This window comes from Cherax quadricarinatus, unplaced genomic scaffold (assembly GCF_038502225.1).
Source record: "Cherax quadricarinatus isolate ZL_2023a unplaced genomic scaffold, ASM3850222v1 Contig807, whole genome shotgun sequence".
In the NCBI taxonomy this organism is placed as follows: Eukaryota; Metazoa; Arthropoda; class Malacostraca; order Decapoda; family Parastacidae; genus Cherax; species Cherax quadricarinatus.
In genome coordinates, this window is record NW_027195833.1 from 85,666 (window position 1) to 109,352 (window position 23,687).

General features: G+C 45.8%; 1 protein-coding gene across 1 annotated transcript in view; it reads right to left on the minus strand.

Moving 5' to 3' along the window:
- Nucleotides 1-23,687, minus strand: part of LOC138851505 (uncharacterized) — a 72,263-nt gene that overhangs the window by 32,386 nt on the left and 16,190 nt on the right. Inside the window, exon 2 of the mRNA XM_070080698.1 lies at nucleotides 15,767-17,292. Within this exon, the coding sequence (XP_069936799.1) occupies nucleotides 15,767-16,082 (316 nt within the window). The 5' untranslated portion in view covers nucleotides 16,083-17,292. The remainder of the gene's footprint in view (nucleotides 1-15,766; nucleotides 17,293-23,687) is intronic.

Sequence of the window (23,687 nt, forward strand, 5' to 3'; positions counted from 1 at the left end):
AGTACTCGCTCCCAGTGTTCCACAAGGCACAGTACTGACTCCCAGTGTTCCACAAGGCACAGTACTGGCTCCCAGTGTTCCACAAGGCACAGTACTGGCTCCCAGTGTTCCACAAGGCACAGTACTCGCTCCCAGTGTTCCACAAGGCACAGTACTGGCTCCCAGTGTTCCACAAGGCACAGTACTCGCTCCCAGTGTTCCACAAGGCACAGTACTGGCTCCCAGTGTTCCACAAGGCACAGTACTCGCTCCCAGTGTTCCACAAGGCACAGTACTGGCTCCCAGTGTTCCACAAGGCACAGTACTCGCTCCCAGTGTTCCACAAGGCACAGTACTGGCTCCCAGTGTTCCACAAGGCACAGTACTGGCTCCCAGTGTTCCACAAGGCACAGTACTGGCTCCCAGTGTTCCACAAGGCACAGTACTGGCTCCCAGTGTTCCACAAGGCACAGTACTGGCTCCCAGTGTTCCACAAGGCACAGTACTGGCTCCCAGTGTTCCACAAGGCACAGTACTGACTCCCAGTGTTCCACAAGGCACAGTACTGGCTCCCAGTGTTCCACAAGGCACAGTACTCGCTCCCAGTGTTCCACAAGGCACAGTACTCGCTCCCAGTGTTCCACAAGGCACAGTACTCGCTCCCAGTGTTCCACAAGGCACAGTACTCGCTCCCAGTGTTCCACAAGGCACAGTACTGGCTCCCAGTGTTCCACAAGGCACAGTACTCACTCCCAGTGTTCCACAAGGCACAGTACTGGCTCCCATCTTGTTCCTCATCCTCATATCCGACATAGACAAGGATGTCAGCCACAGCACCGTGTCTTCCTTTGCAGATGACACCCGAATCTGCATGACAGTGTCCTCTAATGAAGACACTACAAATCTTCAAGCGGATATTAGTCTTTAAGTGAGTCGCAGAAAATAATATGAAGTTAAATGAAGAGAAATTTCAATTACTCAGATATGGAAAGCTCGAGGAAATTAAAACTATATCGAAGTATAAATCAAATTTCAACAACATAACAGAGCGAAAAACTAATGTGAAGGACCTGGGAGTGATAATGTCAGAGGATCTCACTTTCAAAGATCACAACAATCTATCCACCACATCTGCTAGGAAAATGATAGGATGGATAATGAGAACCTTCAAAACTAGGGATGCCAAACTCATGATGATTCTCTTAAATCGTTTGTTCTCTCTAGGCTGGAATATTGCTGTACACTAACTGCCACCTTCAAGGCTGGTGATATTACTGACCTGGAGAATGTACAGAGAACTTTCACGGTACACATAAGTACGATAAAGCAACTAAATTACTGGGAACGGTTGAAGTCCCTTGATTTGTATTCCCTGGTATGCTGGCGAGAAAGATACATGATAATATACACTTGGAAAATCCTAGAGGGACTAGTACCAAATCTGCACAAGAAAATCACTGCCTATGAGAGCAAAAGACTCGGCAGGAGATGCAACATTCCCCCAATGACAAGCAGAGGTGCCACGAGTACACTGAGAGACAACATAACAAGTGTCAGGGGCCCAAGACTGTTCACCTGCCTCCCAGCATACATAAGGGGGATTACCAATAGACCCCTGGCTGTCTTCAAGACCCCTGGCTGTCTTCAAGACTGCTGGCTGTCTTCAAGACTGCTGGCTGTCTTCAAGACCCCTGGCTGTCTTCAAGACTGCTGGCTGTCTTCAAGACTGCTGGCTGTCTTCAAGACCCCTGGTTGTCTTCAAGACTGCTGGCTGTCTTCAAGACTGCTGGCTGTCTTCAAGACTGCTGGCTGTCTTCAAGACTGCTGGCTGTCTTCAAGACTGCTGGCTGTCTTCAAGACTGCTGGCTGTCTTCAAGACTGCTGGCTGTCTTCAAGACTGCTGGCTGTCTTCAAGACTGCTGGCTGTCTTCAAGACTGCTGGCTGTCTTCAAGACTGCTGGCTGTCTTCAAGACTGCTGGCTGTCTTCAAGACTGCTGGCTGTCTTCAAGACTGCTGGCTGTCTTCAAGACTGCTGGCTGTCTTCAAGACTGCTGGCTGTCTTCAAGACCTCTGGCTGTCTTCAAGACTGCTGGCTGTCTTCAAGACTGCTGGCTGTCTTCAAGACCCCTGGCTGTCTTCAAGACTACTGGCTGTCTTCAAGACTGCTGGCTGTCTTCAAGACCCCTGGCTGTCTTCAAGACTGCTGGCTGTCTTCAAGACCACTGGCTGTCTTCAAGACCACTGGCTGTCTTCAAGACCCCTGGCTGTCTTCAAGACTGCTGGCTGTCTTCAAGACTGCTGGCTGTCTTCAAGACTGCTGGCTGTCTTCAAGACTGCTGGCTGTCTTCAAGACTGCTGGCTGTCTTCAAGACTGCTGGCTGTCTTCAAGACCCCTGGCTGTCTTCAAGACTGCTGGCTGTCTTCAAGACCCCTGGCTGTCTTCAAGACTGCTGGCTGTCTTCAAGACTGCTGGCTGTCTTCAAGACTGCTGGCTGTCTTCAAGACCCCTGGCTGTCTTCAAGACTACTGGCTGTCTTCAAGACTGCTGGCTGTCTTCAAGACCCCTGGCTGTCTTCAAGACTGCTGGCTGTCTTCAAGACTGCTGGCTGTCTTCAAGACTGCTGGCTGTCTTCAAGACCCCTGGCTGTTTTCAAGACCCCTGGCTGTCTTCAAGACTGCTGGCTGTCTTCAAGACTGCTGGCTGTCTTCAAGACCCCTGGCTGTCTTCAAGACTGCTGGCTGTCTTCAAGACTGCTGGCTGTCTTCAAGACTGCTGGCTGTCTTCAAGACCCCTGGCTGTCTTCAAGACTACTGGCTGTCTTCAAGACTGCTGGCTGTCTTCAAGACCCCTGGCTGTCTTCAAGACTGCTGATTGTCTTCAAGACTGCTGGCTGTCTTCAAGACTGCTGGCTGTCTTCAAGACTGCTGGCTGTCTTCAAGACCCGTGGCTGTCTTCAAGACCCCTGGCTGTCTTCAAGACTGCTGGCTGTCTTCAAGACCCCTGGCTGTCTTCAAGACTGCTGGCTGTCTTCAAGACTGCTGGCTGTCTTCAAGACCCCTGGCTGTCTTCAAGACTGCTGGCTGTCTTCAAGACTGCTGGCTGTCTTCAAGACTGCTGGCTGTCTTCAAGACTGCTGGCTGTCTTCAAGACTACTGGCTGTCTTCAAGACTCCTGGCTGTCTTCAAGACTACTGGCTGTCTTCAAGACTACTGGCTGTCTTCAAGACTACTGGCTGTCTTCAAGACTACTGGCTGTCTTCAAGACTACTGGCTGTCTTCAAGACTCCTGGCTGTCTTCAAGACTACTGGCTGTCTTCAAGACTACTGGCTGTCTTCAAGACCCCTGGCTGTCTTCAAGACCCCTGGCTGTCTTCAAGACTACTGGCTGTCTTCAAGACTACTGGCTGTCTTCAAGACCCCTGGCTGTCTTCAAGACCCCTGGCTGTCTTCAAGACTACTGGCTGTCTTCAAGACCCCTGGCTGTCTTCAAGACCCCTGGCTGTCTTCAAGACTGCTGGCTGTCTTCAAGACTACTGGCTGTCTTCAAGACTACTGGCTGTCTTCAAGACTACTGGTTGTCTTCAAGACTACTGGCTGTCTTCAAGACTACTGGTTGTCTTCAAGACTACTGGCTGTCTTCAAGACTACTGGTTGTCTTGAAGACTACTGGTTGTCTTCAAGACTACTGGCTGTCTTCAAGACTACTGGCTGTCTTCAAGACTACTGGTTGTCTTCAAGACTACTGCCTGTCTTCAAGACTACTGGCTGTCTTCAAGACTACTGGTTGTCTTCAAGACCCCTGGCTGTCTTCAAGACCCCTGGCTGTCTTCAAGACCCCTGGCTGTCTTCAAGACCCCTGGTTGTCTTCAAGACCCCTGGCTGTCTTCAAGACTGCTGGCTGTCTTCAAGACTACTGGCTGTCTTCAAGACTACTGGCTGTCTTCAAGACTACTGGTTGTCTTCAAGACCCCTGGCTGTCTTCAAGACCCCTGGCTGTCTTCAAGACTGCTGGCTGTCTTCAAGACTACTGGCTGTCTTCAAGACTACTGGCTGTCTTCAAGACCCCTGGCTGTCTTCAAGACCCCTGGCTGTCTTCAAGACTACTGGCTGTCTTCAAGACTACTGGCTGTCTTCAAGACTACTGGCTGTCTTCAAGACCCCTGGCTGTCTTCAAGACCCCTAGCTGTCTTCAAGACTACTGGCTGTCTTCAAGACTACTGGCATTCTTCAAGACCCCTGGCTGTCTTCAAGACCCCTGGCTGTCTTCAAGACCCCTGGCTGTCTTCAAGACCCCTAGCTGTCTTCAAGACTACTGGCTGTCTTCAAGACTACTGGCTGTCTTCAAGATCCCTGGCTGTCTTCAAGACCCCTGGCTGTCTTCAAGACCCCTGGCTGTCTTCAAGACCCCTGGTTGTCTTCAAGACCCCTGGCTGTCTTCAAGACCCCTGGTTGTCTTCAAGACCCCTGGCTGTCTTCAAGACCCCTGGCTGTCTTCAAGACCCCTGGCTGTCTTCAAGACTACTGGCTGTCTTCAAGACTTCTGGCTGTCTTCAAGACTACTGGCTGTCTTCAAGACCCCTGGCTGTCTTCAAGACTACTGGCTGTCTTCAAGACCCCTGGTTGTCTTCAAGACCCCTGGTTGTCTTCAAGACCCCTGGCTGTCTTCAAGACCCCTGGTTGTCTTCAAGACCCCTGGCTGTCTTCAAGACCCCTGGTTGTCTTCAAGACCCCTGGTTGTCTTCAAGACCCCTGGTTGTCTTCAAGACCCCTGACTGTCTTCAAGAGGGAGCTGGACATACACAAAGTTAGTACCTGACCTGCCGGGCTGTTTACGTGCGGCCAGCAGTAACAGCCTGGTTGATCGGGCCCTGATCCACCACAAGGCCTGGTCATGGACCAGGCCGCGGGGGCGTTGACCCCCGAAACCCCCCCAGGTATACTCCAAGTATAATGTCGAATGCGTAACAAGTTTGTAGAGTCTGTAACAAGTAATGTGAGTCAGTAATGTGATCAGGGAGAGTGCAGCGGTACTGATATGTTAGTCTAAATTCCCCCTTGCTGTAGGTGGTGAGGGAGGGGGTGTGGGAGGGGGTGTGGGAGGGGGTTAGGGAGGGGGTGTGGGAGGGGGTGTGGGAGGGGGGGTGGGAGGGGGTGTTGGAGGGGGTGTTGGAGGGAGTGTTGGAGGGGGTTTGGGAGGGGTGTGGGAGGGGGGTGTGAGGGGGAAGGAGGGGTGTGGGAGGGGTCAACGCCCCCACGGCCTGGTCCACGACCAGGCATTCCGGTGGACTTAGAGGGATTAATACCAAACTTGCACACCAAAATCACTCCCTATGAAATCAAAAGACTTGGCAGATGATGCAACATCCCCCCAATGAAAATCAGGGGTGTCACTAGCACGATAAGAGACAACACAATAAGTGTCAGGGGGCCAAGACTGTTCAACTGCCTCCCAGCATACATAAGGGTGCACACACTTAGGCACTGCTATCTTGGCTTTAAATTTCTGCTAACCACGACTCCCACTTCTTCTTCACCTACTGCATGATCAAACTCGGCTTCACCTAGATTACAGCTTCGAGGGTTATTTTCATTACCAAGGACTAGTACCTTACACTTATCCACATTGAACCTCATCTGCCATTTTTTAGACCAAGACACAACTGTCTCAGACCGGGCCGTGGGGGCGTTGACCTCTGAAACCCTCTCCAGGTAAACTAATTTGTCCAAATCCTCCTGGAGCTCACTGATATCCTCCTCAGAATGAATCACACGGCCTATTTTTGTATCATCAGCAAATTTACTCAGGTCACTTGTAATTTCTTCATCAAGGTCATTAATGTAAATTATGAACGACAACGGACCTAAAACCGATCCCTGCGGTTATAGGCCTGTTGATGAAGACACATGTACAGCACCCAGGTGTTGTACATGTGTCTTATTCATCAGTAAAGACACCCATGTGTTGTACATGTGTCTTATTCATCAATAAAGACACCCAGATGTTGTACATGTGTCTTCTTCATCAGTAAGGACACCCAGGTGTTGTACATGTGTCTTATTCATCAGTAAGGACACCCAGGTGTTGTACATGTGTCTTATTCACCAATAAAGACACCCAAGTGTTGTACATGTGTCTTATTCATCAATAAAGTCACCCAGGTGTTGTACATGTGTCTTATTCATCAATAAAGTCACCCAGATGTTGTACATGTGTCTTATTCATCAATAAAGTCACCCAGGTGTTGTACAGGTGTCTTATTCATCAATAAAGACACCCAGGTGTTGTACATGTGTCTTATTCATCAATAAAGACACGCAGGTGTTGTACATGTGTCTTATTCATCAATAAAGTCATCCAGGTGTTGTACATGTGTCTTATTCATCAATAAAGACACCCAGGTGTTGTACATGTGTCTTATTCATCAATAAAGACACCCAGGTGTTGTACATGTGTCTTATTCATCATTAAAGACACCCAGGTGATGTACATGTGTCTTATTCATCAATAAAGTCACCCAGGTGTTGTACATGTGTCTTATTCATCAATAAAGTCACCCAGGTGTTGTACATGTGTCTTATTCATCAATAAAGACACCCAGGTGATGTACATGTGTCTTATTCATCAATAAAGTCACCCAGGTGTTGTACATGTGTCTTATTCATCAATAAAGTCACCCAGGTGTTGTACATGTGTCTTATTCATCAATAGTCACCCAGGTGTTGTACAGGTGTCTTATTCATCAATAAAGTCACCCAGGTGTTGTACATGTGTCTTATTCATCAATAAAGTCACCCAGGTGTTGTACATGTGTCTTATTCATCAATAAAGTCACCCAGGTGTTGTACATGTTTACCTGGCTTTGTTTACCTGACCTTGTTTACCTGACCTTGTTTACCTGACCTTGTTTACCTGACCTTGTTTACCTGACCTTGTTTACCTGACCTTGTTTATCTGACCTTGTTTACCTGACCTTGTTTACCTGACCTTGTTTACCTGACCTTGTTTATCTGACCTTGTTTACCTGACCTTGTTTACCTGACCTTGTTTATCTGACCCTGTCTACCTGACCTTGTTTATCTGACCTTGTTTACCTGACCTTGTTTATCTGACCTTGTTTACCTGACCTTGTTTACCTGACCTTGTTTATCTGACCTTGTTTACCTGACCTTGTTTATCTGACCTTGTTTACCTGACTTTGTTTACCTGACCTTGTTTATCTGACCTTGTTTACATGACCTTGTTTACATGACCTTGTATACCTGACCTTGTTTATCTGACCTTGTTTACCTGACCTTGTTTGCCTGACTTTGTTTACCTGGCTTTGTTTACCTGGCTTTGTTTACCTGACCTTGTTTACCTGACCTTGTTTACCTGACCTTGTTTACCTGACCTTGTTTATCTGTCCTTGTTTACCTGACCTTGTTTATCTGACCTTGTTAACCTGACCTTGTTTACCTGACCTTGTTTATCTGACCTTGTTTACCTGACCTTGTTTACCTGACCTTGTTTATCTGACCTTGTTTACCTGACCTTGTTTATCTGACCTTGTTTACCTGACATTGTTTACCTGACCTTGTTTACCTGACCTTGTTTGCCTGACTTTGTTTACCTGGCTTTGATTACCTGGCTTTGTTTACCTGACCTTGTTTACCTGACCTTGTTTACCTGACCTTGTTTGCCTGACTTTGTTTACCTGACCTTGTTTACCTGACCTTGTTTACCTGACCTTGTTTATCTGACCTTGTTTACCTGACCTTGTTTACCTGACATTGTTTCTCTGACCTTGTTTACCTGACCTTGTTTACCTGACCTTGTTTATCTGACCTTGTTTACCTGACATTGTTTACCTGACCTTGTTTACCTGACCTTGTTTACATGGCCTTGTATACCTGACCTTGTTTATCTGACCTTGTTTACCTGACCTTGTTTGCCTGACTTTGTTTACCTGGCTTTGTTTACCTAGCTTTGTTTACCTGACCTTGTTTACTTGACCTTGTTTGCCTGACCTTGTTTGCCTGACTTTGTTTACCTGACGTTGTTTACCTGACCTTGTTTACCTGACATTGTTTGCCTGACTTTGTTTACCTGACCTTGTTTACCTGACCTTGTTTACCTGACCTTGTTTGCCTGACTTTGTTTACCTGACCTTGTTTACCTGACCTTGTTTGCCTGACTTTGTTTACCTGATCTTGTTTACCTGACCTTGTTTACCTGGCTTTGGTTACCTGACCTTGTTTGCCTGACGTTGTTTGCCTGACTTTCTTTACCTGACCTTGTTTACCTGACCTTGTTTACCTGACCTAGTTTACCTGACCTTGTTTGCCTGACCTTGTTCACCTGACTTTGTTTACCTGACCTTGTTTACCTGACCTTGTTTGCCTGACTTTGTCTACCTGGCTTTGTTTACCTGACCTTGTTTACCTGACCTTGTTTACATGACCTTGTTTACCTGACCTTGTTTACCTGACATTGTTTACCTGACCTTGTTTACCAGACCTTGTTTACCTGACCTTGTTTACCTGACCTTGTTTGCCTGACTTTGTTTACCTGACCTTGTTTGCCTGACTTTGTTTACCTGACCTTGTTTGCCTGACTTTGTTTACCTGACCTTGTTTACCTGACCTTGTTTATCTGACCTTGTTTACCTGACCTTGTTTACCTGACCTTGTTTATCTGACCTTGTTTACCTGACCTTGTTTACCTGACCTTGTTTATCTGACCTTGTTTACCTGACCTTGTTTATCTGACCTTGTTTACCTGACCTTGTTTATCTGACCTTGTTTACCTGACCTTGTTTACCTGACCTTGTTCATCTGACCTTGTTTACCTGACCTTGTTTACATGACCTTGTATACCTGACCTTGTTTATCTGACCTTGTTTACCTGACCTTGTTTGCCTGACTTTGTTTACCTGGCTTTGTTTACCTGGCTTTGTTTACCTGACCTTGTTTACCTGACCTTGTTTACCTGACCTTGTTTATCTGTCCTTGTTTACCTGACCTTGTTTACCTGACCTTGTTTACCTGACCTTGTTTACCTGACCTTGTTTATCTGACTTTGTTTACCTGACCTTGTTTACCTGACCTTGTTTATTTGACCTTGTTTACCTGACCTTGTTTACCTGACCTTGTTTACCTGACCTTGTTTATCTGACCTTGTTTACCTGACATTGTTTACCTGACCTTGTTTACCTGACCTTGTTTGCCTGACTTTGTTTACCTGGCTTTGATTACCTGGCTTTGTTTACCTGACCTTGTTTACCTGACCTTGTTTACCTGACCTTGTTTGCCTGGCTTTGTTTACCTGACCTTGTTTACCTGACCTTGTTTATCTGACCTTGTTTACCTGACCTTGTTTACCTGACCTTGTTTCTCTGACCTTGTTTACCTGACCTTGTTTCTCTGACCTTGTTTACCTGACCTTGTTTACCTGACCTTGTTTACCTGACCTTGTTTATCTGACCTTGTTTGCCTGACTTTGTTTACCTGACATTGTTTGCCTGACTTTGTTTACCTGACCTTGTTTGCCTGACTTTGTTTACCTGACCTTGTTTACCTGACCTTGTTTGCCTGACTTTGTTTACCTGATCTTGTTTACCTGACCTTGTTTACCTGGCTTTGGTTACCTGACCTTGTTTGCCTGACGTTGTTTGCCTGACTTTGTTTACCTGACCTTGTTTCTCTGACCTTGTTTACCTGACCTTGTTTACCTGACCTTGTTTACCTGACCTTGTTTATCTGACCTTGTTTACCTGACATTGTTTACCTGACCTTGTTTACCTGACCTTGTTTACATGGCCTTGTATACCTGACCTTGTTTATCTGACCTTGTTTACCTGACCTTGTTTGCCTGACTTTGTTTACCTGGCTTTGTTTACCTGGCTTTGTTTACCTGACCTTGTTTACTTGACCTTGTTTGCCTGACCTTGTTTGCCTGACTTTGTTTACCTGACGTTGTTTACCTGACCTTGTTTACCTGACATTGTTTGCCTGACTTTGTTTACCTGACCTTGTTTACCTGACCTTGTTTACCTCACATTGTTTGCCTGACTTTGTTTACCTGACCTTGTTTACCTGACCTTGTTTACCTGACCTTGTTTGCCTGACTTTGTTTACCTGATCTTGTTTACCTGACCTTGTTTATCTGACCTTGTTTACCTGGCTTTGGTTACCTGACCTTGTTTGCCTGAGCTTGTTTGCCTGACGTTGTTTGCCTGACTTTCTTTACCTGACCTTGTTTACCTGACCTTGTTTACCTGACCTTGTTTACCTGACCTTGTTTGCCTGACCTTGTTTGCCTGACTTTGTTTACCTGACCTTGTTCACCTGACTTTGTTTACCTGACCTTGTTTACCTGACCTTGTTTGCCAGACTTTGTTTATCTGGCTTTGTTTACCTGACCTTGTTTACCTGACCTTGTTTACATGACTTTGTTTACCTGACCTTGTTTACCTGACATTGTTTACCTGACCTTGTTTACCAGACCTTGTTTACCTGACCTTGTTTACCTGAATTTGTTTGCCTGACTTTGTTTACCTGACCTTGTTTGCCTGACTTTGTTTACCTGACCTTGTTTGCCTGACTTTGTTTACCTGACCTTGTTTACCTGACCTTGTTTGCCTGACTTTGTTTACCTGACCTTGTTTGCCTGACTTTGTTTACCTGACCTTGTTTGCCTGACTTTGTCTACCTGACCTTGTTTACCTGACCTTGTTTGCCTGACTTTGTTTACCTGACCTTGTTTGCCTGACTTTGTTTACCTGACCTTGTTTGCCTGACTTTGTTTACCTGACCTTGTTTACCAGACCTTGTTTGCCTGACCTTGTTTACCATTCAGCTATTCCAGTATTCCCTGTCTTCTATATTACATCCTAGCAGACACTGATCATGTATCCTAGCAGACACTGACCATGTATCCTAGCAGACACTGATGTATCCTAGCAGACACTGATCATGTATCCTAGCAGACACTGATCATGTATCCTAGCAGACACTGATCATGTATCCTAGCAGACAATGATCATGTATCCTAGCAGACACTGACCATGTATCCTAGCAGACACTGATCATGTATCCTAGCAGACACTGATCATGTATCCTAGCAGACACTGATCATGTATCCTAGCAGACACTGACCATGTATCCTAGCAGACACTGATCATGTATCCTAGCAGACAATGATCATGTATCCTAGCAGACACTGACCATGTATCCTAGCAGACACTGACCATGTATCCTAGCAGACACTGATCATGTATCCTAGCAGACACTGACCATGTATCCTAGCAGACAATGATCATGTATCCTAGCAGACACTGACCATGTATCCTAGCAGACACTGACCATGTATCCTAGCAGACACTGATCATGTATCCTAGCAGACACTGACCATGTATCCTAGCAGACACTGACCATGTATCCTAGCAGACACTGACCATGTATCCTAGCAGACACTTATCATGTATCATAGCAGACACTGATCATGTATCCTAGCAGACACTGATCATGTATCCTAGCAGACACTGACCATGTATCCTAGCAGACACTGATCATGTATCCTAGCAGACACTGACCATGTATCCTAGCAGACACTGACCATGTATCCTAGCAGACACTGATCATGTATCCTAGCAGACACTGACTATGTATCCTAGCAGACACTGACCATGTATCCTAGCAGACACTGATCATGTATCCTAGCAGACACTGACTATGTATCCTAGCAGACACTGACCATGTATCCTAGCAGACACTGATCATGTATCCTAGCAGACACTGACTATGTATCCTAGCAGACACTGATCATGTATCCTAGCAGACACTGACTATGTATCCTAGCAGACACTGACTATGTATCCTAGCAGACACTGATCATGTATCCTAGCAGACACTGACTATGTATCCTAGCAGACACTGATCATGTATCCTAGCAGACACTGATCATGTATCCTAGCAGACATGTCACGTATCCTAGCAGACACTGATCATGTATCCTAGCAGACACTGATCATGTATCCTAGCAGACACTGACTATGTATCCTAGCAGACACTGATCATGTATCCTAGCAGACACTGATCATGTATCCTAGCAGACATGTCACGTATCCTAGCAGACACTGACCATGTATCCTAGCAGACACTGATCATGTATCCTAGCAGACACTGACTATGTATCCTAGCAGACACTGACTATGTATCCTAGCAGACACTGACCATGTATCCTAGCAGACACTGACCATGTATCCTAGCAGACACTGATCATGTATCCTAGCAGACACTGACCATGTATCCTAGCAGACACTGACCATGTATCCTAGCAGACACTTATCATGTATCATAGCAGACACTGATCATGTATCCTAGCAGACACTGATCATGTATCCTAGCAGACACTGACCATGTATCCTAGCAGACACTGATCATGTATCCTAGCAGACACTGATCATGTATCCTAGCAGACACTGACTATGTATCCTAGCAGACACTGATCATGTATCCTAGCAGACACTGATCATGTATCCTAGCAGACATGTCACGTATCCTAGCAGACACTGACCATGTATCCTAGCAGACACTGATCATGTATCCTAGCAGACACTGACTATGTATCCTAGCAGACACTGACTATGTATCCTAGCAGACACTGACCATGTATCCTAGCAGACACTGACCATGTATCCTAGCAGACACTGATCATGTATCCTAGCAGACACTGACCATGTATCCTAGCAGACACTGACCATGTATCCTAGCAGACACTGACCATGTATCCTAGCAGACACTTATCATGTATCATAGCAGACACTGATCATGTATCCTAGCAGACACTGATCATGTATCCTAGCAGACACTGACCATGTATCCTAGCAGACACTGATCATGTATCCTAGCAGACACTGACCATGTATCCTAGCAGACACTGACCATGTATCCTAGCAGACACTGATCATGTATCCTAGCAGACACTGACTATGTATCCTAGCAGACACTGACCATGTATCCTAGCAGACACTGATCATGTATCCTAGCAGACACTGACTATGTATCCTAGCAGACACTGACCATGTATCCTAGCAGACACTGATCATGTATCCTAGCAGACACTGACTATGTATCCTAGCAGACACTGATCATGTATCCTAGCAGACACTGACTATGTATCCTAGCAGACACTGACTATGTATCCTAGCAGACACTGATCATATATCCTAGCAGACACTGACTATGTATCCTAGCAGACACTGATCATGTATCCTAGCAGACACTGATCATGTATCCTAGCAGACATGTCACGTATCCTAGCAGACACTGATCATGTATCCTAGCAGACACTGATCATGTATCCTAGCAGACACTGACTATGTATCCTAGCAGACACTGATCATGTATCCTAGCTGACACTGATCATGTATCCTAGCAGACATGTCACGTATCCTAGCAGACACTGACCATGTATCCTAGCAGACACTGATCATGTATCCTAGCAGACACTGATCATGTATCCTAGCAGACACTGACTATGTATCCTAGCAGACACTGATCATGTATCCTAGCAGACACTGATCATGTATCCTAGCAGACATGTCACGTATCCTAGCAGACACTGACCATGTATCCTAGCAGACACTGATCATGTATCCTAGCAGACACTGACTATGTATCCTAGCAGACACTGACTATGTATCCTAGCAGACACTGACCATGTATCCTAGCAGACACTGACCATGTATCCTAGCAGACACTGATCATGTATCCTAGCAGACACTGACCATGTATCCTAGCAGACACTGACCATGTATCCTAGCAGACACTGACCATGTATCCTAGCAGACACTTATCATGTATCATAGCAGACACTGATCATGTATCCTAGCAGACACTGATCATGTATCCTAGCAGACACTGACCATGTATCCTAGCAGACACTGATCATGTATCCTAGCAGACACTGACCATGTATCCTAGCAGACACTGACCATGTATCCTAGCAGACACTGATCATGTATCCTAGCAGACACTGACTATGTATCCTAGCAGACACTGACCATGTATCCTAGCAGACACTGATCATGTATCCTAGCAGACACTGACTATGTATCCTAGCAGACACTGACCATGTATCCTAGCAGACACTGATCATGTATCCTAGCAGACACTGACTATGTATCCTAGCAGACACTGATCATGTATCCTAGCAGACACTGACTATGTATCCTAGCAGACACTGACTATGTATCCTAGCAGACACTGATCATGTATCCTAGCAGACACTGACTATGTATCCTAGCAGACACTGATCATGTATCCTAGCAGACACTGATCATGTATCCTAGCAGACATGTCACGTATCCTAGCAGACACTGATCATGTATCCTAGCAGACACTGATCATGTATCCTAGCAGACACTGACTATGTATCCTAGCAGACACTGATCATGTATCCTAGCAGACACTGATCATGTATCCTAGCAGACATGTCACGTATCCTAGCAGACACTGACCATGTATCCTAGCAGACACTGATCATGTATCCTAGCAGACACTGACTATGTATCCTAGCAGACACTGACTATGTATCCTAGCAGACACTGACCATGTATCCTAGCAGACACTGACCATGTATCCTAGCAGACACTGACCATGTATCCTAGCAGACACTGACCATGTATCCTAGCAGACACTGATCATGTATCCTAGCAGACACTGACCATGTATCCTAGCAGACACTGATCATGTATCCTAGCAGACACTGATCATGTATCCTAGCAGACACTGACCATGTATCCTAGCAGACACTGACCATGTATCCTAGCAGACACTGACCATGTATCCTAGCAGATACTGATCATGTATCCTAGCAGACACTGACCATGTATCCTAGCAGACACTGATCATGTATCCTAGCAGACACTGATCATGTATCCTAGCAGACACTGACCATGTATCCTAGCAGACACTGACCATGTATCCTAGCAGACACTGACCATGTATCCTAGCAGACACTGACCATGTATCCTAGCAGACACTGACCATGTATCCTAGCAGACACTGACCATGTATCCTAGCAGACACTGACCATGTATCCTAGCAGACACTGACCATGTATCCTAGCAGACACTGACCATGTATCCTAGCAGACACTGACCATGTATCCTAGCAGACACTGACCATGTATCCTAGCAGATGACGTAGGAGTGAGTTAATAACCCAGGATAAGCCAATATAATCCAGAATAACCCAAGATAACTCAGGATAAGGCAAGAGAACCAAGCCTTGTGGATTATTTACAGTGTGGTCCTTAGATCCCCTCCCCAGGATGCCACCCACATGTCAACTAACTCCCGAGTACCTACTTACTGCTAGGTAAACAGTGGTAGCAGGTGTTAAGTGACTTGTCTATACGTCTGATCCTCTCCAGGATGTAACCCACAACAGTCAACACCCGGGTACCTACTTACTGCTAGGTAAACAGTGGTATCAGGTGTTAGGTGACTTGTCTATACGTCTGATCCTCTCCAGGATGTAACCCACAACAGTCAACACCCGGGTACCTACTTACTGCTAGGTAAACAGTGGTAGCAGGTGTTAGGTGACTTGTCCATACGTCTCACCCTCTCCAGGATGCAACCCACAACAGTCAACACCTGGGTACCTACTTACTGCTAGGTAAACAGTGGTAGCAGGTGTTAGACTTACCTATACGTCTCCCCCTCCCCAGGATGCCACCCAGACTTGGACAGTGTGGGTTTGTCGTAAGTGTAAGGGATAAATGGAGGTCGTACTCACCAGCGGACGGGAGGTCACAGGTGGGGGAGGAGGTGTCGTGGAGGTAGTCCTGGGAGTCGTCCAGTGAGGGCAGGTGTGGGCGTGCCGTGGGTGGGGGCGTGGGTGGCAGGTCGTTCACGTGGAGAGGAGAGAGTGGGTCGTAGCCTGAATCTGTCTCACTGCTGCTACTCTCCCACTCACCTGACGACTGTAGAACCCCGTCCGACGCATGTCGAACCCCATCCCACGTTTGTCGGACACCATCCGACGTCTGTCGCACTCCTGTCACCGTCTGTCGAATCCACGACTCCTCTATCTGTGGCAAGAGAGCATCCATGATACTCAGTCGTGACAGGGTCGTCCTGGGAGTCCTGGATAGGCCTACACAATTGTCAGTTCCTAGTAGGCCGTGCAGAGGTCAAAGATGGCAGTGAAAACTGCCTTGAAATACGTGGAGAGATAGTGTAGTCAGTTCTGAAGTTCTGGTAGTCTTGAAGGTCGTAGTAACAGTGTTACCTTGACTGTGGAGTTCTACCACGATCTACGGTGCTCTAGAGAGGTCCTATAAGTTGCGTGGAGAGGTTCAGGTGCTAGAACTTGGGAGTCACGTTCACACCAGGTCCTACAAGTTGCGTGGAGAGGTACTGGTTCTAGAACTTAGGAGTCACGCTCACACCAGGTCCTACAAGTTGCATGGAGAGGTACTGGTTCTAGAATTTGGGAGTCACGCTCACACCAGGTCCTACAAGTTGCATGGAGAGGTACTGGTTCTAGAATTTGGGAGTCACGCATACATCAAAGTCATCGGTTCTTCCACATCGACGTCGTGTAACTAAAATCGCTGTTGTCGAGGCAAGACGAATTAGAAGCTTTCAATGGTAGTCTTAGAACCAAGTCTTAGGCTGGTAAAGAAGAAATGAGGTTCTAAGAGGTCACCTTGATGTGGTCCTTGGTGTTCTTAAGACGATGGACAGAGCCCAGTCTTGGTACAAGCAGTGTAGGTTCTGAGACCAACATTTATCGAGGTATTCCACGTTTGAGGGGAACTTCCAGGGTACTTACCGACACTGTCGGTACACTGGCACTAGTGTGGTACATTAGGGTGAGTCAGGGTGCCTCACTATGGCGCAAACACAATGAGTGTCGCAAAACAAGGGTATCCACGTCTTTACAACACGTTACAATGGTACGTGGAGCTCTGTACCTTAAATACGGTATGGATGATGTACCGTACTTCTCTATCACACTTTAAGGTACACAGGAGACGATACAGTAAGGTACAGAAGGGTTACAGCTAGGGTACAGGTGCTCAGCAAAGTTCCTAGCGGTGCTGGCCAGTTCTTCAAGTAACAGGCTATAGTAACAGGCTACAGTACAGTGAGGTGGTCCAAGGGTTGAGTAGGGCCACACAGGGCGGTACATGGTTGCTGGGGCATCATAGGAGGGTCGCTCTTGTGTGTAATGGGGGCCTCGTTTGGCTGGGGGCCCTTGTTTGTACTGCGCGTTGAGGGGCCCAAGGTTTGGCTGCTCGTTCAAGCTTTCTACGTCTGAAAGAAATGAAGATAATTTGGTTATTAGAGAGAGAAAAACAGAGAAATGGCAGGAATTGAGACGTAATTTATCGTTTGTTGATATGGCTGAGAGAGATAGTTAAGTGACATGATAGAGAGATGGCTGACAGACATGACTGAGAGATGGCTGACACACATGACTGAGAGCTGGCTGACACACATGACTGAGAGATGGCTGACAGACATGACTGAGAGATGGCTGACACACATGACTGAGAGCTGGCTGACACACATGACTGAGAGCTGGCTGACAGACATGACTGAGAGATGACTGACAGACATGACTGAGAGATGGCTGACAGACATGACTGAGAGATTTCCTTGATCTTCACCCAGTATTGCGTAATTAGCTTGAATATTATTGCAGTTACAAGTAATGTTAATGATAATAACTCAAATTATTATGGAATAAATCACAATTGAAAGCGTGGTTGCATACATGAGAAAATAAATCTTGAGCGCTTTCGTGTGCTGACACATCTTCAGAGGAATAAGAAGAGGCAAGAGAAGCACATTAAATGTGTTAAACATTAAGGTGACATCACCTCACTCAGAGGTAACAACACCTCACTCAGAGGTGACAACACTTCACTCAGAGGTAACAACACTTCACTCAGAGGTAACAACACTTCACTCAGAGGTAACAACACTTCACTCAGAGGTAACAACACTTCACTCAGAGGTAACAACACTTCACTCAGAGGTAACAACACTTCACTCAGAGGTAACAACACTTCACTCAGAGGTAACAACACTTCACTCAGAGGTAACAACACTTCACTCAGAGGTAACAACACTTCACTCAGAGGTAACAACACTTCACTCAGAGGTAACAACACCTCACTCAGAGGTAACAACACCTCACTCAGAGGTAACAACACTTCACTCAGAGGTAACAACACCTCACTCAGAGGTAACAACACCTCACTCAGAGGTAACAACACTTCACTCAGAGGTAACAACACTTCACTCAGAGGTAACAACACTTCACTCAGAGGTAACAACACCTCACTCAGAGGTAACAACACTTCACTCAGAGGTAACAACACTTCACTCAGAGGTAACAACACTTCACTCAGAGGTAACAACACCTCACTCAGAGGTAACAACACCTCACTCAGAGGTAACAACACTTCACTCAGAGGTAACAACACTTCACTCAGAGGTAACAACACTTCACTCAGAGGTAACAACACTTCACTCAGAGGTAACAACACTTCACTCAGAGGTAACAACACTTCACTCAGAGGTAACAACACTTCACTCAGAGGTAACAACACTTCACTCAGAGGTAACAACACTTCACTCAGAGGTAACAACACTTCACTCAGAGGTAACAACACCTCACTCAGAGGTAACACCTCACTCAGAGGTAACAACACCTCACTCAGAGGTAACAACACTTCACTCAGAGGTAACAACACCTCACTCAGAGGTAACAACACTTCACTCAGAGGTAACAACACTTCACTCAGAGGTAACAACACCTCACTCAGAGGTAACAACACCTCACTCAGAGGTAACAACACTTCACTCAGAGGTAACAACACTTCACTCAGAGGTAACAACACCTCACTCAGAGGTAACAACACCTCACTCAGAGGTAACAACACTTCACTCAGAGGTAACAACACTTCACTCAGAGGTAACAACACTTCACTCAGAGGTAACAACACCTCACTCAGAGGTAACAACACTTCACTCAGAGGTAACAACACTTCACTCAGAGGTAACAACACTTCACTCAGAGGTAACAACACTTCACTAACAACACTTCACTCAGAGGTAACAACACTTCACTCAGAGGTAACAACACCTCACTCAGAGGTAACAACACCTCACTCAGAGGTAACAACACTTCACTCAGAGGTAACAACACTTCACTCAGAGGTAACAACACTTCACTCAGAGGTAACAACACCTCACTCAGAGGTAACAACACTTCACTCAGAGGTAACAACACCTCACTCAGAGGTAACAACACTTCACTCAGAGGTAACAACACCTCACTCAGAGGTAACAACACTTCACTCAGAGGTAACAACACTTCACTCAGAGGTAACAACACTTCACTCAGAGGTAACAACACTTCACTCAGAGGTAACAACACCTTCACTCAGAGGTAACAACACTTCACTCAGAGGTAACAACACTTCACTCAGAGGTAACAACACTTCACTCAGAGGAAACAACACTTCACTCATAGGTACTTCACAACACCTCACTCAGAGGTAACAACACTTCACTCAGAGGTAACAACACTTCACTCAGAGGTAACAACACAGAGGTTCACTCAGAGGTAACAACACTTCACTCAGAGGTAACAACACTTCACTCAGAGGTAACAACACTTCACTCAGAGGTAACAACACTTCACTCAGAGGTAACAACACTTCACTCAGAGGTAACAACACTTCACTCAGAGGTAACAACACTTCACTCAGAGGTAACAACACTTCACTCAGAGGTAACAACACTTCACTCAGAGGTAACAACACTTCACTCAACACTTTCCTCAGAGGTAACAACACTTCACTCAGAGGTAACAACACTTCACTCAGAGGTAACAACACTTCACTCAGAGGTAACAACACTTCACTCAGAGGTAACAACACTTCACTCAGAGGTAACAACACTTCACTCAGAGGTAACACCTCACTCAGAGGTAACAACACTTCACTCAGAGGTAACAACACTTCACTCAGAGGTAACAACACTTCACTCAGAGGTAACACTTTCCTCAGAGGTAACAACACTTCACTCAGAGGTAACAACACTTCACTCAGAGGTAACAACACTTCACTCAGAGGTAACAACACTTCACTCAGAGGTAACAACACTTCACTCAGAGGTAACAACACCTCACTCAGAGGTAACAACACTTCACTCAGAGGTAACAACACTTCACTCAGAGGTAACAACACTTCACTCAGAGGTAACAACACTTCACTCAGAGGTAACAACACTTCACTCAGAGGTAACAACACTTCACTCAGAGGTAACAACACTTCACTCAGAGGTAACAACACTTCACTCAGAGGTAACAACACCTCACTCAGAGGTAACAACACTTCACTCAGAGGTAACAACACTTCACTCAGAGGTAACAACACCTCACTCAGAGGTAACAACACTTCACTCAGAGGTAACAACACTTCACTCAGAGGTAACAACACTTCACTCAGAGGTAACAACACTTCACTCAGAGGTAACAACACTTCACTCAGAGGTAACAACACTTCACTCAGAGGTAACAACACTTCACTCAGAGGTAACAACACTTCACTCAGAGGTAACAACACTTCACTCAGAGGTAACAACACTTCACTCAGAGGTAACAACACTTCACTCAGAGGTAACAACACTTCACTCAGAGGTAACAACACTTCACTCAGAGGTAACAACACTTCACTCAGAGGTAACAACACTTCACTCAGAGGTAACAACACTTCACTCAGAGGTAACAACACTTCACTCAGAGGTAACAACACTTCACTCAGAGGTAACAACACTTCACTCAGAGGTAACAACACTTCACTCAGAGGTAACAACACTTCACTCAGAGGTAACAACACTTCACTCAGAGGTAACAACACTTCACTCAGAGGTAACAACACTTCACTCAGAGGTAACAACACTTCACTCAGAGGTAACAACACTTCACTCAGAGGTAACAACACTTCACTCAGAGGTAACAACACTTCACTCAGAGGTAACAACACTTCACTCAGAGGTAACAACACTTCACTCAGAGGTAACAACACTTCACTCAGAGGTAACAACACCTCACTCAGAGGTAACAACACTTCACTCAGAGGTAACAACACACTTCACTCAGAGGTAACAACACCTCACTCAGAGGTAACAACACTTCACTCAGAGGTAACAACACTTCACTCAGAGGTAACAACACTTCACTCAGAGGTAACAACACTTCACTCAGAGGTAACAACACTTCACTCAGAGGTAACAACACCTCACTCAGAGGTAACAACACTTCACTCAGAGGTAACAACACTTCACTCAGAGGTAACAACACTTCACTCAGAGGTAACAACACTTCACTCAGAGGTAACAACACTTCACTCAGAGGTAACAACACTTCACTCAGAGGTAACAACACTTCACTCAGAGGTAACAACACCTCACTCAGAGGTAACAACACCTCACTCAGAGGTAACAACACTTCACTCAGAGGTAACAACACTTCACTCAGAGGTAACATCACTCACTCAGAGGTAACAACACTTCACTCAGAGGTAACAACACTTCACTCAGAGGTAACAACACTTCACTCAGAGGTAACAACACCTCACTCAGAGGTTCACTCAGAGGCAACAACACTACTCTCAGAGGTAACAACACTTCACTCAGAGGTAACAACACTTCACTCAGAGGTAACAACACTTCACTCAGAGGTAACAACACTTCACTCAGAGGTAACAACACTTCACTCAGAGGTAACAACACTTCACTCAGAGGTAACAACACTTCACTCAGAGGTAACAACACTTCACTCAGAGGTAACAACACTTCACTCAGAGGTAACAACACCTCACTCAGAGGTAACAACACTTCACTCAGAGGTAACAACACTTCACTCAGAGGTAACAACACTTCACTCAGAGGTAACAACACTTCACTCAGAGGTAACAACACCTCACTCAGAGGTAACAACACTTCACTCAGAGGTAACAACACCTCACTCAGAGGTAACAACACCTCACTCAGAGGTAACAACACCTCACTCAGAGGTAACAACACTTCACTCAGAGGTAACAACACTTCACTCAGAGGTAACAACACCTCACTCAGAGGTAACAACACCTCACTCAGAGGTAACAACACCTCACTCAGAGGTAACAACACTTCACTCAGAGGTAACAACACCTCACTCAGAGGTAACAACACCTCACTCAGAGGTAACAACACCTCACTCAGAGGTAACAACACTTCACTCAGAGGTAACAACACCTCACTCAGAGGTAACAACACCTCACTCAGAGGTAACAACACCTCACTCAGAGGTAACAACACCTCACTCAGAGGTAACAACACTTCACTCAGAGGTAACAACACCTCACTCAGAGGTAACAACACCTCACTCAGAGGTAACAACACCTCACTCAGAGGTAACAACACCTCACTCAGAGGTAACAACACTTCACTCAGAGGTAACAACACCTCACTCAGAGGTAACAACACTTCACTCAGAGGTAACAACACTTCACTCAGAGGTAACAACACCTCACTCAGAGGTAACAACACTTCACTCAGAGGTAACAACACCTCACTCAGAGGTAACAACACTTCACTCAGAGGTAACAACACTTCACTCAGAGGTAACAACACCTCACTCAGAGGTAACAACACTTCACTCAGAGGTAACAACACTTCACTCAGAGGTAACAACACTTCACTCAGAGGTAACAACATCTCACTCAGAGGTAACAACACTTCACTCAGAGGTAACAACACTTCACTCAGAGGTAACAACACCTCACTCAGAGGTAACAACACTTCACTCAGAGGTAACAACACCTCACTCAGAGGTAACAACACTTCACTCAGAGGTAACAACACTTCACTCAGAGGTAACAACACCTCACTCAGAGGTAACAACACCTCACTCAGAGGTAACAACACCTCACTCAGAGGTAACAACACCTCACTCAGAGGTAACAACACTTCACTCAGAGGTAACAACACCTCACTCAGAGGTAACAACACTTCACTCAGAGGTAACAACACTTCACTCAGAGGTAACAACACTTCACTCAGAGGTAACAACACTTCACTCAGAGGTAACAACACTTCACTCAGAGGTAACAACACTTCACTCAGAGGTAACAACACTTCACTCAGAGGTAACAACACTTCACTCAGAGGTAACAACACTTCACTCAGAGGTAACAACACTTCACTCAGAGGTAACAACACCTCACTCAGAGGTAACAACACTTCACTCAGAGGTAACAACACTTCACTCAGAGGTAACAACACTTCACTCAGAGGTAACAACACTTCACTCAGAGGTAACAACACTTCACTCAGAGGTAACAACACCTCACTCAGAGGTAACAACACTTCACTCAGAGGTAACAACACCTCACTCAGAGGTAACAACAACAACACCTTCACTCAGAGGTAACAACACTTCACTCAGAGGTAACAACACTCACTCAGAGGTAACAACACTTCACTCAGAGGTAACAACACTTCACTCAGAGGTAACAACACTTCACTCAGAGGTAACAACACTTCACTCAGAGGTAACAACACTTCACTCAGAGGTAACAACACTTCACTCAGAGGTAACAACACTTCACTCAGAGGTAACAACACTTCACTCAGAGGTAACAACACTTCAC